The sequence below is a fragment of the Oratosquilla oratoria genome, chromosome 11, assembly GCF_046742065.1.
Source record: "Oratosquilla oratoria isolate Oo_2021 chromosome 11, ASM4674206v1, whole genome shotgun sequence".
NCBI lineage: Eukaryota > Metazoa > Arthropoda > Malacostraca > Stomatopoda > Squillidae > Oratosquilla > Oratosquilla oratoria.
This window is the reverse complement of record NC_134787.1, coordinates 47,998,804-48,016,724: the sequence shown is the minus strand read 5'-3', so window position 1 is coordinate 48,016,724 and position 17,921 is coordinate 47,998,804. Positions and strand designations below refer to the sequence as shown.

General features: G+C 41.2%; 1 protein-coding gene across 1 annotated transcript in view; it reads right to left on the bottom strand.

Moving 5' to 3' along the window:
- Positions 1-3,921: 3,921 nt before the first annotated feature.
- The window catches only part of LOC143029485 (uncharacterized), a 21,957-nt gene continuing 7,957 nt past the window's right edge, over positions 3,922-17,921 (bottom strand). The window contains exons 2-3 of the mRNA XM_076192136.1: positions 12,858-12,946; positions 3,922-4,567 (exon numbers count right to left, since the gene is read on the bottom strand). Of these exons, the coding sequence (XP_076048251.1) occupies positions 4,404-4,567; positions 12,858-12,946 (253 nt within the window). The 3' untranslated portion in view covers positions 3,922-4,403. The remainder of the gene's footprint in view (positions 4,568-12,857; positions 12,947-17,921) is intronic.

Genomic DNA, 17,921 nt, shown 5'->3' with positions numbered 1-17,921 from the left:
GGGGACCTCTAATAAAGAAAATGGACAGAAATAGAGACAATGCACAATGAATGAGAGGATGGGAAGGAGGAGGGGAGAGGGAGGGAGTGGATAGGGAGGTGGGTGGATGAAGAGAAAGGAGAGAAAGAGAATGAATAGAAGGAAGGGGGTTGTAGGCCCAAGAGAGCTGTGTAAGCGTCCCTGAGCTTTGGAAACACTGATCATTGGCAGAAAAGGGAGGTGGTGGGAAGGAGGTGGAGGTGGTGCGTGTTGAGGAGGATGAGGAGGGAGGGGTGGTGTGGTGATGGTGTTGATGGGCTGGGAATACGCGTGGCAAGGGTTCTGGATCCTGTACAAAGAAAGTCCCGGGTGTCTGTATATTCCTAAACTTTATCGTTCCAGTTCCAGTTTCAGATCCAAATTATCCTTATAGACTGTCATCTTGTACACAAGAAAGTAGCTTATTCTTAAAACAAATACTGTGAATATGACAGTTAGTAACAAACGCTATATCTGAAAACTAAAAATCATGGGGTGGGTTCGGACTTAGGTCGCAGCTGTATAGTAACAAATTAATAAGATTATTGTTTTTCTGAAATATGCTTCTCTGGTGTGTTTTGCATTCATGTTACGGTTCTGATATCTGAATTTGAGAAACATATTTTCTTATTATGATTACCTGATTTGGTTTAGGCCCTCTCATATATCCATAGAACATTGTGTTTCTTTTTTCTCTTGAATTAACCTCCTGATAAATTTACTATAAATTTGAGGCTAGGAATGATAAATTGGAGAGTAGAAGACGGGATCTAACGAGTGTTTCTCCTTTCCTGTGTACTACAATTATGCACAGTAAATCCAATTATACAGATACTGATGTATATCAGTGGAAGGGCGGTGAGCTAAACACAGAGAACAGTTGGAGTTTTATTCACTGACGTTTCGTCCTTACCAGGACATTCTCAAAGTACTTTGAGAATGTCCTGGTAAGGACGAAACGTCAGTGAATAAAACTCCAACTGTTCTCTGTGTTTAGCTCACCGCCCTTCCACTCATTTGTCTTCCATGCTTCAACTAATGTATATGTAAACGAAAATAGCGTTGTTAAGTTTCATAAAATCTAATAATCTTCAGTGGGAGGAAAATTACCAATGAGGCGACGAACAACATCATAGATTTTATTTTTCAAGCTTTTCAGCAATCAGTGTTGCCATCTTCAGTGAATCTACAATAAAACAAGAGTATAGGGTAGCAATTTACACTACACAAAATAACACTGATACACATAAATTGATATTTTCAACAGTCTCACAAACTTGAACGACAACGAAATGTATAAAGCAATAAAACACCGATAAGATATATGAAGCACACGATGGGGGACACTAGACAGAGGATTATTTAGTGATAGACATCTAGTTTTTATATATAGTGATTCTAACGCACGAATGTCAGCTGTATGACAGCGATCTAAATTGTCAAAATTACGTATACTTGTGGGGAGTTGGCGCCTAGTCGGACTTTGTCCCTCTGACACCACGCGGGCCTTTGGTTGACATTGTGGGCCACGCTAAGCCAACCCGCCAAGCGGCAAGCGTGCCCAAACTGGGTTAGCCCCACCCCACGTTACCTGGGTTGGGTCGTTTTCATAGTGTCGACCATGACCACGGGTAGCCAAGGAAACTCGAATGGGACCAACTAGCAATCAGAAAGGAACAGGATGAACATGCTGACTGGGGTCAAATAAAGAATTATCTCAAGGGAGCCACGACAGCAGAGCCCAAGGTGCCTCGCTTAAGAGTATCAATCAAGGAGTTTCAGCTCCTCTCGGACGGACTTTTATATCACTCTCGCAGAAACACATACCGGTTGGTGGAACTTCGCCTGGTAGTCCCTGAAGGAGCAAAGAGAGTGGCATTGTGTATTGCCTATTGTCTCCCAATGGCAGGTCATGGAGGAGTCCAAGTCACTCTTGACCGGCTGCAAAAGTTCGCCAAATATGTCGGAGGATGTAAAGGCATTTGTAAAGAATTGCAAAATTTGCATCACATGCAAGCCCTCATATGATCTCCCAGCTCCACTCAGACAGTTTCCTGACGTGAAAAGTCCGTTCGAGAGAGTACACGTTGATCTCATAGGACCATTAACCACCACTTTAGATGGTGCGAAGTACATACTTACAGTGGTCGATGTCCTAATTTGTTTCTTGGTCACTTCCCATAAATTCCAAAGAAGCACGGATGGTAGCTAGCTTTCATCACCCATGTACTATCCATACATGGCACCTCTAGGCAAGTGGTCTCAGACGGGGGAGGGTAGTTCATGAACGAAATGTTCAAGGCGGTGTTGGAAATGGCAAACATCAAACACCACAATATAACGCCGTATCACCCGTCGAGCAAAAGAGTAGTTGAGAGGGTAAATGGGACCATCATTAAAACCCTACGGTCCCTTGTCCAGGACAACTAGGCAGGTTGGGATCAAATGCTCCCTCTGGCGGTATTGCCCTACATCTCGGTTTACCACAGAGTCCTGCGAGAGCCCCCGCATTTCCTTTGTTTTCACCGTGACCCCGTTCTGCCTATTACTGAGTTCACAAAGCCAAGCACCCCTTGGTACAATGTCGACAATATGGCAGCCGAAACCATGGCGGTAGCTAATACCTGCTTCGAGCGTTGTCAAAAATTCCTCGAAGCAGCGACAGTAGACAGACACACAAGGAGACCAAGGGCAAGGATAAAGCAGATTGCCCTAGGTGACAGAGTATACGTCACTGCCAGACCAGGCAAGGGGTGGCGAAGAAGAGCCAGCCTTTGTACTAAGGCCATTGTAGAGTAATTAATAGGGTTAGCGACGTCGTCTACCGTATTAAGCACATCTGCTCAGCCCGAGATTTCTGTGTCCACACAGACAGGATCAACTGTGTCTCTTTTTATTTGTAATTAATAGTTGTGGTAGAGCAATGGCTAACTTTAACTAAGGTGGAAAACAGAATACTTTACTTGTACCTTATTTGTGGCCAAGGACTGGAGGTGTATGTCTTGTCTTGGCCGTGGTCGTCGCCTGTCTAATCGTACCTCTAATCCAAGCGACCCTACTTTGCTGGACTATTCTAACTGCTTGGGCGCCCAGCCAATCGTCTCCCAGAGCAGCAACCACGTGATACAGCACGGGTGGTGTGGAGGTGGGGCCAACCCGGCTTGGGTACGCTTGTCGCTTGGCGGGCTGGCACCGCGTGGCGTAACAAAACCCGCGTGGTGTCAGGGGGACAAAGTCCGACCAGATGCCAACTCACCACACACTCACTTGGATCTTGCAAAGTTGGGAGTGGTCTCGCACCGCCGAATGTGATCCTCAACCTATCTTCCACGGCTGACCCTAATACTCGTCTACTCTAATCTTGAAAGCTCGGGTAGTGCTTCCAATGTACTCTGCCTGGCAACTAGGGTAAGTGTATTTATAAATGACGGGCGAACGAAGTTCAGCCGGAAGGCGATCCTTACAGTTGAAAAATGAGCCATTTCGAGAATTATTTACAGACGTGAACTTAAATTGTGAACTTAAAATCTACTTGTGCATAAAAATTTTATAGACTGTCACGCAACATCGATTCAATATTGGAGGAAAGTAGAACAAGGTATGGAAGTTTAACATATAGGGGAAATTTACTGACCGAATGAACTTTAAGACGGGGTTGGTAAATTTTGTTGAGAAGTTACGGTTCTCTGCGAACACGTCTGTTTCTGATGTACTAACAATCCTCTATCAGCGTGTCGACGTAGAAAGTCTGCCCTAAACCTTAAATATATATTATATATAGATAAATATATATTATATAGTAGCAGTATATCCAAAATAAAACAAATGGTAAATTATTTGATTATTTATTTTCATTTCAATACACAGGGGTGAGATCGTAATTATTTATATATTTTTTCGTAAACCAAAAAGAAGAAGTTCAGGGAGGAAATGGCGGGGGTTGATGGCTCGTAGGTTCATTTCATGTGCGAAGTTTCGACAAATGAATTAATACTCAACTACTGAGATTCGAACCTTTAGCTTTGCGACTGTTTACCACAATGCAAGGACGCTACTATTGTAAAGTGCAGGAATTACCAAAAGACATGTTCTGGAATTGGTCCTAGCCATTCTCCGACGTCAACCGTACGATGCAATATGTAATCTTAATTTCATTGAGTGTTTTATTCAGGAGAGCCACCCGACAAGTGTCGGGGAATGGTTAGGACAAGCTCCAGAACATTCCAACTGTTATGTCCTGCACTGCATCACAATGGCAGCGTCCTTGGCTTGTGGCAAGCAATCGCACAGTCAAGGAACGACTCCCAGTGGCAGAGCTATTTAATCAATTTCATGTACCTGACTGAAACAGGCAGAGAGATCCCTGCAGTGGAGATGCAGGGACTTCAGGACGTGAAATAGGTTCCTGTGGGGTTTCTGGAGTACCCATGACGTCCTTTAGGAACGTGGAGCATGTGGAGAGGCCTTGGAGAGTAGTTCGTAACAGCCAGGAGAGAATCTTTGCTCCTGTGAAGGGCTTCGTTTACTTCACTGTCAGGAAGGTCATCGTCTGGGGAGAAAGAAGGGGATGTTGTTGATAGTGGCCAAGTATCATTGTGATTACTTAAACGTAACCCATATCAGAACTATGGGAATATAATTTTCATTGTTTGAAGATAAGACGTAGTGTAGGCTACGTCTTATGTTCAATGGAGAATGGTTGTATATGGATGATGTTGTGATTGCATGAGGTGGAATGGGTGGGGGGATGGGGGGTGAGGTAGTATGTGTGAGCAAAATTTGACGCAGCCTGAAGGGATTTCTCCCCGTCTTCTCCTTTTATGCAATGGGGGGACGGAGAGGGGGGTCGCCGATTTAATGAAGCGGCTTTGCTGTGGATGTGCTGTGTCTTGCGACACTGCTTCTGACCCAGGGCAGTGGACAAGGTGCAGGGATGACCCGTCATTCAGGAGGTGCTAAGATAAGAGGGAGGGTGGAGGGGTGTGGAGTGTATTCAGGGATGGAATGGGTGGGGATGATTTTATGCCTTTCCCTTTTTGGCTACCTCCCTTGTAAGGGGGAAAAAGCCTTGGTATATGTATGTATGGAGGAGACTGCAAGAGATCATAAGGCCAACGCTAGGTAGTTCCTTGTCCCTTACTACCTGTCATTCCTATACATAAAGTTATCTAATCTTCTCACAATCCTTTGCTTCAGTCCTCACAACACGGTTACTAAGTCTATTCCATTCTCCGTTTGGTAAACCAGTTCTTGCCTATTTCCTTTTTGAACCTAGATTTGGTTGACATATGTATTTCTGTGCACAAAAGTTCTTTTGTAGTTCAAGGGAGTCCATGAAAAATAAACTTGTATTAGTGCAGTAACAAAGAAAAATGTGTTTAGACAGTTATGATATGTCTTGCTTCACCTTCAGGCTCGTGCACTCTTACGGCTTTGAAAACAAAATTTTCACTGTTGTTGTTGTTGTTGTCGTTCCCTTGACTGTCTGTCCGAGCAGTCCCGTCTCCCCAAGGAATGCCACAGCCAAATCTGGATTTTCCCACAAATCCTTTATAGAGTGTATGTTATGTTGTTTGCGTGCATGATTGTTTATAATGCAGTCTTCCATTATGTGTTGTATGGTATGGGGTGAAGTGTTACATCCTGGGCAGCTGTTCACAATGCGGTCATCCAGCCTCTTCTGGTAGCTTAGAACTGCTGGGTGGTGTTCATATAGGTTCTTGTTAATAAATCACTGACAGAATGCAAACAAATGACGTTTGGCAACAAGTGTAAAATGAAATACGGTTGACCAAAGAACTTATTTTCTTTAGCTGCATTTGAAGTTGTGAGGTGATTTTTGCCCACATACAAACCGTTTCTTAGTCAAAGATTTATACCTTGCCAAGACCCGGCGATCATTTAAATTATCGTGATTTTTTCAACCTTGAAGGATTTACTGGGCTTTAACGAACCCGACATACTTTTACGATGGCATTGAAATCACTTACACAATTCTTTTCATGAAATGTTGTTCATGGTGTCAATTTGGAAAGATAAGTTACAAAATCTAGGAAATCCCAGGAAAGAAGAATTACTCTTAGATAGTGCGGTATACGTATAAAACGCGTTTTCGTTCAGGATATAGAAGGTTACCGATTTTTAGTGAGAGGTAGGTGTACAAAAATTTTTGCTTGTAGGGAGGTGGGTGACCAGATATCTCAAGCTGGAATTGTGCTAGGTCGGTAAAAATAACGCTAAATACTTTATTTCTCTTGATACCTTCGGTTTATGTTATATATATCTTTATTAATATGTTATTATTTTTAGGAAGATATGTTAAATTTAGCATAATTATGCTAAATATGGTCACACTGTTAAAGAGGCGGTGCTTATAAGTGATGACGTCATATAGCTTATGAGTTACGTCATGTCGACTCCGACATTTTGGAGAACTGTAGGAGTTATTAACGATTTTGTGGGGATTCCAGGATCCCCCAGTACTCATGGGGTGCTAAAAAGAGGGAGGAAGAAGGGTAGAGGGGGGGGAAATATTCCCCAGCTGATCAGGTCGTTCATGACTACAATGGCTTGTGTAGTTGGGTACAGCAAAACAACAGATGATATATGATACACCTTATTGTTTTTTTATATAAGCTTCCAAACGTGCAATATCTGTTCCATAATATAGGAATAATGGTATAGATACTAAAGGGTGGTTTCTGTTTTTTGACTTTTTTGAAATTTATTACATTTTGTGATCCAGGTCGCGTTGTAATAACATATGTGGTATCAAATATTCTGCTCCCTGAAGGCCGAAACAAAATGCTTTTCTTTGAGAGTTATGATCGAGTGTGAGTGTGTTTTCAAACGAGTTTCCGTAAAATAAAACACAATCTCGAATTTACCGTCATAATTTCCCGAGTTCTGATGTTCGTCGACTGGCTCTTGCAAACTTTACTTCTAGTGAATGTTAGAATGCAGCGGCTAGGACGCCATCTCTCAGCAGACAAGAACAAAATAAAGTTGCCTTCAAGGCAGCCAGAGAACGAGATCTGGCTGTGCACCTGGGGACTTATGAATCTTATACAGAATAGTGTGAATTCAGGCGTCTCCGACACAATAAACGGTATCCGTAACTCTGGAGGCTAAGAACAACAGTCTCACGACTCATACAGTGATTCCCGGTTCGGGATGATACAAGACACAGACCACCACCTTGTGTCTCGATCTTGGGACGACAGATTACCTCACTATGGGAGGAGGGAATGGTGAGGGATGGTGCGGGGAGGAGTAATTTATCCCCCCACAGGGGAGGGGGAGGGGGTGGGAGTAAGTTTCGTACTCAGTGGGGATAAAGGGGGTAATGGTAATTTTTCACGCTCCTAAAATTTTATAACATATCTTTCCGACAGAACACATCGTCATCATCAATTGAGAGCATACGCTAAGGAGTGCGTTGTTTCACGTCATCGCCAGTCAACTCCCACCCCCCACCCGTCTGTCTCTCCTAGCAAGCTTCCATACCCTTCACACCCCAACAGAAAGAATATTCATAATTACTGTGTTCGTGAAATTACTCTTCTATAAAGTAACACAGGAAAGACTTTATTGATAAAGCTACATTTATTGCGCATTAGTTTGTTTCAAAGAGCTCGCTGATATGAGGCATTTTGGGAAATTTGGGATAATGACCAAAAATTACTATAAACCATTGCCCGGCAGTATCCCAAAGGTCAGCAACGATACCGTATCCGTTTCATTTGTGCATAACAACCCCACCTTGTGCTTGATAGAAATAGTGCTTATTTTTTATCCTCTCGGTGACAATCTTCCCAGGCCATTTCCAATTTCTAATTCTCTTACTTATTTTATCAACATATTTCGAAGGGCGGAAAAAAGAGGAAAAACAAGAGAGAGAGAGAGAGAGAGAGAGAAAGAGAGAGAGAGAGAGAGAGAGAGAGAGAGAGAGAGAGAGAGAGAGAGAGAGAGAGAGAGAGAGAGAGAGAGAATAAGACCTAAAAAATGACAAAACCGTGAAAGGACTGGCTTGTTTATAGCGCTGCTTCCCTTGTCTCTCATCCGAATACAATCTTCTGACGGCAACCAGAATAAAACAAACAAACAAAAGGTGCCTAGGGCAGCGAACATGGCAAGATCGAGTATCGAAGCAGACGATATTAGATAAAACTGTAATAACAAGCGAAACGCCGTATTAGTAAAGGCTCCGTCCTCACATTCACGTATCTCTTCTGATATATCTTGAGGCATTTTCACATTTTCCGTAAATCTACTCGAGATAGGTTTGGTGAGGAGCCCACGCCAGGAGGCGCTGAGTAGCTGCGGTCGAAGCCGTCACCTCGGCCATGTCATGCGCTTTAGGGACTGTTGAGGCAGATAACTAGTCACTGCTGGGAATCGGAAAAGAGTGCGGGATTCAAACCCACAACCAAGCGAATGCAAGACCAGCACGCTTCCTATGACGCCACCAGATGTGTTCAGGATATCTTTTAACACGCTGCGGAGAGTGAGGGGTCTTCCTTACTTCTCATAGGTGAATAAAATCGTCTGGCGAAGGCTATATTGTACAGTCAGGTAGAAAGTCAGGTGACTTAATTCATCTCGGAGCCGCGACTAACTCACCATACCATATGCAGGCAGTAAGTGTTTCTTAAGAAACTCCTGGTAGGGCAAAGCCCTGATAGTTGTGTTTTTTTTTTTTTTTTTTTTTTTTTTTTTTTTTTTTTAGGCCGACGTTGGGTCGCTTCCCCACCCCCACCTGGCCAGAGCTGTAGGGAACCAACGGAGCAGGCAGCAGGCCCGCAGCGAGTCACGGCACTCTAACTTACGAGTTCAAGACGCTATCCATTGGGCCCGCGACTGAAGTGGTCTATATAAATTGGTACGTCTGCGGATACCCGAACCTGACCCACGTCATATCACAAATTAAAATATCTATTTCGTCGTTGCTGTGGGATTTTTTTTTATTACCTTAAATATAACGGAAATAGTATTTATATACAGAAATATGAAATACGCTACAATGAGAGACATATTTGCATTGCTCGCCCAGCACATACGAGTACAACAGAATAGGTTAGAAACGATCATTCCTTCTCTGTACCTTCTACCTCCTTCATGCAAAGTCATACGATGCGATGCCATGCTATGCGATGCTATGTTGGAAATGGAAAGTTTACCCTAGCGTTGGCCTTTCTAATTCCTTCTCCAACTTCTCTTCCTTTTTATTTCTTCTAACCTGCTTAGTCTCTTTTGTTTTCCAGGTAGTTTCCCTAATTATTTTGCTTCCATTTTGTTGAAAATTTGTGTCTAACTTCTATTATTTTTTCATATATATCTTCCCTGGTAGATGGTCAGGCCACTCGGAAGACCACGTAAGAGGCGGGTGAAACAATATTAAAAACGATCAAGAGCTCATGAAATCAGAGGGTCCAGAAAATTGGTGGGGGTTGGGACAGGATGGACGACAATGGAAATATCTAGCAGCAGCAAAGAACCACAGGAGTCTATAGCTACAGGAGTGAGTGATATTTTTTCCTGTCAAAATAATTTCTTCTGTTAGTTCTTTTCCTTGTGTAATATTTGTAATGTATTTAATTTATTTTACTCACAGATATATTCTACACAATCCAACAATATCATATACGAAGAAGGATGCAAGGTCATCGAATACTTACCAAACAGAAATATAGAAAAATCTATCCGATAACACAAAATCCACTCAGAATTCTTCCAACCAGAAAGGTTATATTGTTTATCCTACGCAGTTTTGGTTATACTGCGAAGGTGCGGTTATGGGCTTTCCGTTGCCCTCTTCCGTGCTGGGTGGTGCTTTGCCTTTCACTCTGCCTGCCGCCTGGCGATTTTATTCATCTCGGTGGCGCCCCCACGGGGGTGAAGGATGAAAATCATCCATACTGGGTGCCTTTTTTTTTTTTTTAATCACTGCTACCAGTTTATTTAATTAGTAATGATAGGACAAGACCAAAACTTTTAACGATTCCGATACGAGTACCGATACTCCTCTTAGCTTCCGATTCCGATAAATGATTAATAGGTTTACTTTGTTCATAAAGTATTTGTTTCCTAAACCAACTACAGGGCATGGAAATAACTATGAATTATAATGATCGCAGGTATCGGAATCGAAGGTTTAGAACATTGTCGGGACTTATATTGGGATGATTAAAATTTTTGGTATCGTCCCATCACAAGATACTATTTTTCTTTCTATTATCGCTGCGGCAAGGTTTCTTTCAATAGTCCCTGTGGCACCTTCCGTTCTCGGTGGCAAAGGTATTGAAAAAACAAAGTCACTACAAGAAGACTATTGCTTTGGGTAGAAACTTTCCAAGTGGGGGAGAGCGAGTCTCCGAATACTGGCTGAGGGCTCTGTTCAAAGTTTTTCTTTTCGGCACTGAAAGGTAATACAAATATATATATATACATATATATATACATATATATATATATATATATATATATATATATATATATATGTATATATATGTATATATATGTATATATATATATATACATATGTATATATATATGTATATATGTATACATATGTATTTATATATGTATATATATATATATATACATATGTATATACATATGTATACATATATATATATACATATGTATGTATTTATATATATACATATACATATATATATGGTCTCACTTGGCCCTTAGACCACTCCCTCCGTGCGACCATTGCCCTCGTAACTGCGCAAACCAGAAATAACCCTGGGTGCTGCCTCTCAAGTTGCTCGGTCTCTTTCAAAACAACCGGTATCTCCTATACTATGGGTGTGGGACACATCTTCCCACCAACCAATTCATTCCCTAGTATAACATCTACACCGACAACTGGCAACTCACCTACCAGCCCCACCTTAGCCTGTCCCCCGTAGAGAGGCGACTGTAGTCTAGGGATATTAAAGGTACCTTTGCTAGGCCCCCTAGGGAGCCTACTATTACACTCTCCAACCACTGGGCTTTTTCCCAGACTACTCAGCATTAGGGATTGGAGGAGCCTCTGAGACATGTGGGATGGTGACTCGCATCCGGTCTCCTCCTATGGAGATAAAGCCTTGGAACAGAAATGGCTGATATTCCTTTAAGTGGGGTTTAAGTTTACCCTCCAAACTATTTATATCTTTACACCCGTTTACTTCTGATGGACTGTTATTTATCTCTAAAATCACCAATGCCACTATTTTGGCTACACTCTTTCCCTGGGCCTTGCTCTTTGTGGAGGTACTTTACTCCTTAACGCTACGGGCTTGACACCCTCCATCTCTCCTCGTTTTTTCCAACACTTTCTTATCTGGTGGCCTACCCTTCTGCAGTAAAAAGATGACTTAATTGGTGATGACTTATTACAGTCATCTTTCCTGACTTCTATGGGTTTGGTAGGTGACTCGCCTGATGAGAGCGAGATTCTCTGTCTATTTATCGCCAGGTCTCCTCTCCCTTCGTGAGTAACAGAGATTTTTCCTGCAGAGGGTCTTTTCAATTCATATTTATCTGCTAAGATTGCGGCCTCCTCCAACTTCGAGACTTCTTTTTCCTGAAGATACAATGGCACCTCTTTAGGGATAGACCTCAGATACTCCTCTACCAATACCAGTTCAGCCAGTTTCTCAAAGTCCTTATTTATGTTTTGAGATCTTAACCATTGGTCCCACAATAAACACTTTTCCCTACTAAATTTTACGTGCGACATGCTAGGTTGCTTTCTTATGTGCTTAAACTTGACCCTGTATAACTCAGGAACGAGTTCACACGCCCTAAAAATGACTGTCATAACCATATCATAATCCTTCAGTTCTGAAATCTTAGCTAATCATAAGCCCTAATACTACACCACTCCGCGCACACTCATAAAAGGGGCACTACAAAGCTAAGTCCTAATTGATTTGGGTCACTGCTACGAGACCGAGGGGAGAGGATACTAACCTCAATGCAGGCATATTAGAATCTGACAAGTTGGGTAGCCCTGAGCAGGTGCCCGAAGGTAAACTCACAGCTCAATGGTGAATACAAAAGAATTGTTCCTCTTCAACGTGACGGGGTTATACACTCGTTGCTCATCTGATCCTGCTACAGGGATGACGAGCCTATATCATTATACGGGTTTCTTTCCTAATGGATCTGGTCCTTGGTCTGCTTGCGCGGGAAATACAAAAGAAATATTCCTACGTCACCACCTATGACGTAACTAGACTTATGTAACAGAGGTGTATGCGCAATGGACACTTGAAACACAAATACAATATTCTTATAAATGAACACAATAGTTTACAGTAACAAATAGGTATGATACAATGCAGAGTCACGTAAAGAACATAATACCTTACGGTGACATAGGATTTGGCCATAATCAACTAAGGTATCACTCATAGTTATAGTGCGAACATGACATTTCCTCGCAAATGATAATAAATAATTACATATATGGGATGTACACATCACATAGATGTAACAATACACACACACACACACACACACACACACACACACACACACACACACACACACACACACACACACACACACACACACACACACACACACACACACACACACATATATATATATATATATATACATATATATATATATATAGACATATATATATATATATATATATATATACATATATATATATATGTGTGTGTGTGTGTGTGTGTGTGTGTGTATGTGTGTGTGTGTATAATATTTCATATTACCATTCTATTCACTGCGATGACCTACACGAACCAATCCATCCCACTACTTATTGTGCTCACCGGGGTTTGGCTCCAATCTCCTCCCTGCGCGAGTCTTACCTTTGTTCATGATGATGTCACCAGTCCGAGTGATCCGGATAGGACCAGCCGATGTCAGAACACTACGACTCCTGTCACACAGTTGATTGCTGTAGAAAATACATTAGAGAAGCAGCACAGAATTAGTCATCGATTTAACAGTTTCCTTTGCAGGTAGTTATCTTTACTCATAATATCGAAATTTTAGAAATCTTTAATGTTTGGAAATAATTTTCTTTTCGTCCAATTAACTGTGGAAAGGTGAGTGAATAAAGACTAGCAAAAAGAGTGTGGAAGGCAAAGGCTGATGGAGTGAACTTGAGAGGAAGACGGAGAATGAGATGGATGAACGGAGTAAAGGAGACCTTGGTTAAAAGGGGATTGTCTGTTGAGCAGGGAAGTGAGAAGGCAAGATATAGGTGTGAGTGAAGAATGCGAATGGACAATAAATTGACGAGGCCCGAAAGGGATTTATCCTCGTCTTCTCTATTTCCGCGTATGGGGAAGAGGAGGGAGGGTGGCCACGCAAGTGAAGCGGTGGTAGTAAGTAGCTTCGGCTGTCGGGCCCTGACGTGGATGTGTCTTTTGGTATATATATATATATATATATGTATGTATATATATGTATATATATATGTATATATATATGTATGTATATATATATATATATATATGTATATATATATGTATATATATGTATGTATATATATATGTATATATATATGTATGTATATATATATGTATGTATATATATGTATGTATATATATGTATGTATATATATGTATATATATATATATATGTATGTATATATATTGATATATATGTATGTATATGTATGTATATATATATATATGTATATATATATATGTATGTATATATACATGTATATATATATATATATATATATATATATGTGTGTGTGTGTGTGTGTGTGTGTGTGTGCGCGTGTTATGTATATAAATATACGCACACACACTATGTGTGTATGTATATATATATATATATATATATATATATATATATATATATATATATATATATATATATATATATATATATATATATATGCCAACGATTTTCCCCCTTACAAGGGAGGTAGCCAAAAACAAAGGGATAAAATCCACTTCCACTCTTCCATCCCCACATACTCCACTCCCACTCACCACCCTCCCTCCCTCTTATCTTGGCTCCTCCTGGATGACGGGTCATGCTTGCATCTTGCCCACTGCCCTGGGTCAGAAGCAGTGTAGCAAGATACAGCACATCCACAGCCAACCCCCCCCCCTCTCCGTCCTCTCATGCAGAAAAAGAGAAGACGGGAAGAGATCCCTTCAGGCTGCGTCAAAATATCATTCGCACACTCTCCCTCACCATCCTCTCCGTCCTCTCATGCAGAAAAAGAGAAGACGGGAAGAAATCCCTTCAGGCTGCGTCAAAATATCATTCACATGCACTCCCTCACCCCCATCTCTCGCCCATTCCCTCCCATGCATCACAGTGTCTTCCATACACAACCATTCTCCATTCACTCCTATCTTCTGTTTTCTCACTTCCTTCCTCAACAGACATTCCTCTCTTTCCCACAATCCATTTTACCCCATCTATCCATCTCATCCTTGGTCGCCCACTCATATTCACACTCTCCATCTCTGCCTTCCACACCTCTTTTACTAATCTTTCTTCACTCATTTTCCCATATGTCCAAACCATTCCAATACTTTTTCATCAATATATATATATATATATATATATATATATATATATATATATATATATATATATGTACACACTCACACAAATAAATAAACGGATATGTAAAAACAATTAAATCGTCGATGAAATAAGAATGAATGATTGAATAGGCAGATAGGACAAATAAGTAAATGAATAAGGGTTACAAATGAATGTATATGAATGAATAAGTAAACAAATAAATGGACAAATAAATAAATAAATAGGTAAATGAATACGTATATAAATGAATAAATAAGTGAATGAGTGAATGAATAAATAAGTAAATAAAATACAAATAAGTAAACGAAGAAATAAATATATAAGCAAACACAAAAGTAAATGAATAAATACAGGAATAAGCAAATAAAAATAAATTAACAGGCAAATAAATAAAACAGAATACAAGGCGGGGGTTGGTATGGGCAGGGGGGGGAGGTGGTTAAGGGTCTATACAACACTTAAACAGATCGATGGACAAATAGCGACGAGAATCGACAATAGTGTTGCAACTTGTCGTTTACGATAAAAACTACTCGTCTGTATCTGTGAAGTAGTTCAGTTACATACTTAGAAAAAAGGCCTCTTCAACAGTAACACAAACTTTTGTATCATTTCCTTGTCAGCTTGACTCTTCAGTGATAGATAAAGAGGGAAGTTCCTCTGTGACTGATATGAAATGAAGCAGAACGCGTCGGCAGTCGATATGATGTCACTGCCTACAGCCAGACCCGTGATGACATTATCAATCACAGTCGTCTCGTCAAGCAAGCATACCTGTTTTTGTATAAATTTTAGTGTATTGGTTACACACTAAAGGCATCTCATCTGATTCAATTGATCTTCCGCTAAACTCGTTCGGATAACCAATACGAATTTCATATTTTCTTTGGAGAATTGAGTCTAAAAACCACGATAAGCTGAGAAATCGGTAACCAAATTCCTCTTAAATTCGTTTGAGATAAACAGAAATCGTTCATTAAAGCAAGCTGAAGATGTCAACCACCCATCATTGGGAGAAGGTCAAAGGTCATCACATCAGAGGGCAGATACCCTAGGTAGATAGAAAAACAAATAGAATAAGGATAAATGAATAGATAAATAAATAGATACATACATATACCAATTTTTTTTCCCCTTATAAGGGAGGTAGCCAAAAAACAAAGGCATAAAAACACTCCCACCCATTCCATCCCCATCACACTCAACTCCCCTCCACCCTCTTCCCTCTCTCTTATCTCGGCACTTCCTGGTTGGCGGGTCATTCCTCCATCTCGCCCACTGCCCTGAGTCAGAAGCAGTGTCACAAGACACAGCACATCCACAGCAAGGCCACTTCATTAAATCGGCGACCCCCACTCTCCGTCCCCTCATGCATAAAAGGAGAAGACGGGGAGAAATCCCTTTGGGCAGCGTCAAATTATTTCTCATATATACTCTCTCACCCCCCATCCCCAACCCATTCCACCTCATGCATCACATCATCCATATACAACCATTCTCCATTCACCCCTGTCTTCTGTCCTATCTCATCCTTCTTCAACAGTCATTCCCCTCTTTCCCAATGCCCCTTTTACCTCATCCATCCATCTCATCCTAGGTCGACCCCTCATGTTCACTCTTTCCACACCTCTTTTACTAATCTTTCTTCATTCATTCTTTGCATGTGTCCAAACCATCCCAATACTCTTTCATCAACCCTACCTCCCAACTCCCTTTCCACCCCCGTTCTCCTCCTCACCTCATTTCTCACTCTATCTAGCCTTGTAACCCCTATCATACTTCTCAGACACCTCATCTCAAACACTTTCAAACTCCTTCTCTCTTCCTCTCTTATGTTCCATGTTTCTACCCCATACAGTGCTGTCGGCACAACCACTCCTTCATACAATCTCCTCTTAGCATCCATTCCCAAATGTCTATTTCTCATTACACTTTTTAGTCCACCAAGGCATTTACTTGCTTCTCTCAATCTACATTCTACCTCCCCCTCCACTCCCTTTCTTGCCACATTTGCACCCAAGTATCTAAAACTATCCACTTCCTCCAGTCTCTCTCCCTTGATACTCACTTCCAGTCTGCTATCACTTTCTCCCCTTGTACATCTCATCACCTTACTTTTACCCACATTTATCTTCGACTTCCTTCTTTCACACACCTTCCCAAACTCTGTCACTAACTTCCTCAATCCCTCCTCTGATCCTGCTACAAGCGCAGTGTCGTCAGCAAAAAACAGCTGGATTATCTCCCACTTTTCTCCATTTTCTTTAACCATCTCCAATCCCTGACCCACTACCCTTGCATTTACCTCTCGCACCACCACATCCATGTATAAATTGAACAGCCAGGGCGACATAACACATCCCTGACGAAGTCCCACCTTTACCTCAAACTACTCACTCTCTCCATTTCTAATCCTGACACACGCTCAACTAATCTCGTAAAAACTCTTGACAGCTCCTAAAAGATTTCCTCCTATTCCCTATACCCGTAATACCTCCCCAGTGCCTTCCTGTCTACCCTGTCATAAACCTTTTCCAAATCCATAAGAGCCCCCAAAAAGCATCCTTACCTTTTCCTATAGCTTTCTCACATAGCTGTCTTACCACAAAAATCTGATCTACGCAACCCCTACCTGTACTAAATCCACACTGTTCCTCACCAATTACTCCCTCTGTTCCTCTCCTAATCCTCTCGATCAAAACACCCTCATAAGCCTTCCCAACTACACTGAACAAGCTGATCCCTCTGAAACTACTACACTCACACTTGTACACTTTTCTTTTGTAAAGTAGAACTATACAAACACTCCTCCAGTCCTCCGACACTCTACCCTCTCTTAAACAAACATTAAACAACCTCACCAGTCAGTCCACCATCATTGTACCGCCTTTTTTCAGACATTCCGCATGACATCCATCTAGACCAGGTGCCTTACCTGCTGTCATCATCTTAACAACTGCCTTCACCTCATCTTTCGTTATTTCTCCTTCATTTTCCTCACTCATCACGGTCATTTTCGTAGCGCTTCCCACTGCAACTACCTTTCCCTCCCTATCCTCCAACACATTTAGCAATTCCCTAAAATAGATAATGAATAAATGAATAGATAAACAAATATATAAATAGATCAATAAATAAGTGAATAAATTGATAGATAAATAGAAATGAATAGATCAAGTAGACAGATAAACAGATAAACTAGTGAATAAAAAAAAAAAATAATAAGGCTAAGAATTACTATTCATTTTGGCTGCCGGCACAGTCTTCTATGGGGTCAAGGACATACCTTTTGCAACATTACTGCAATTCTCGAAGAAAAGATGAGGATAGGAATCTGCTCGCTTGATCTT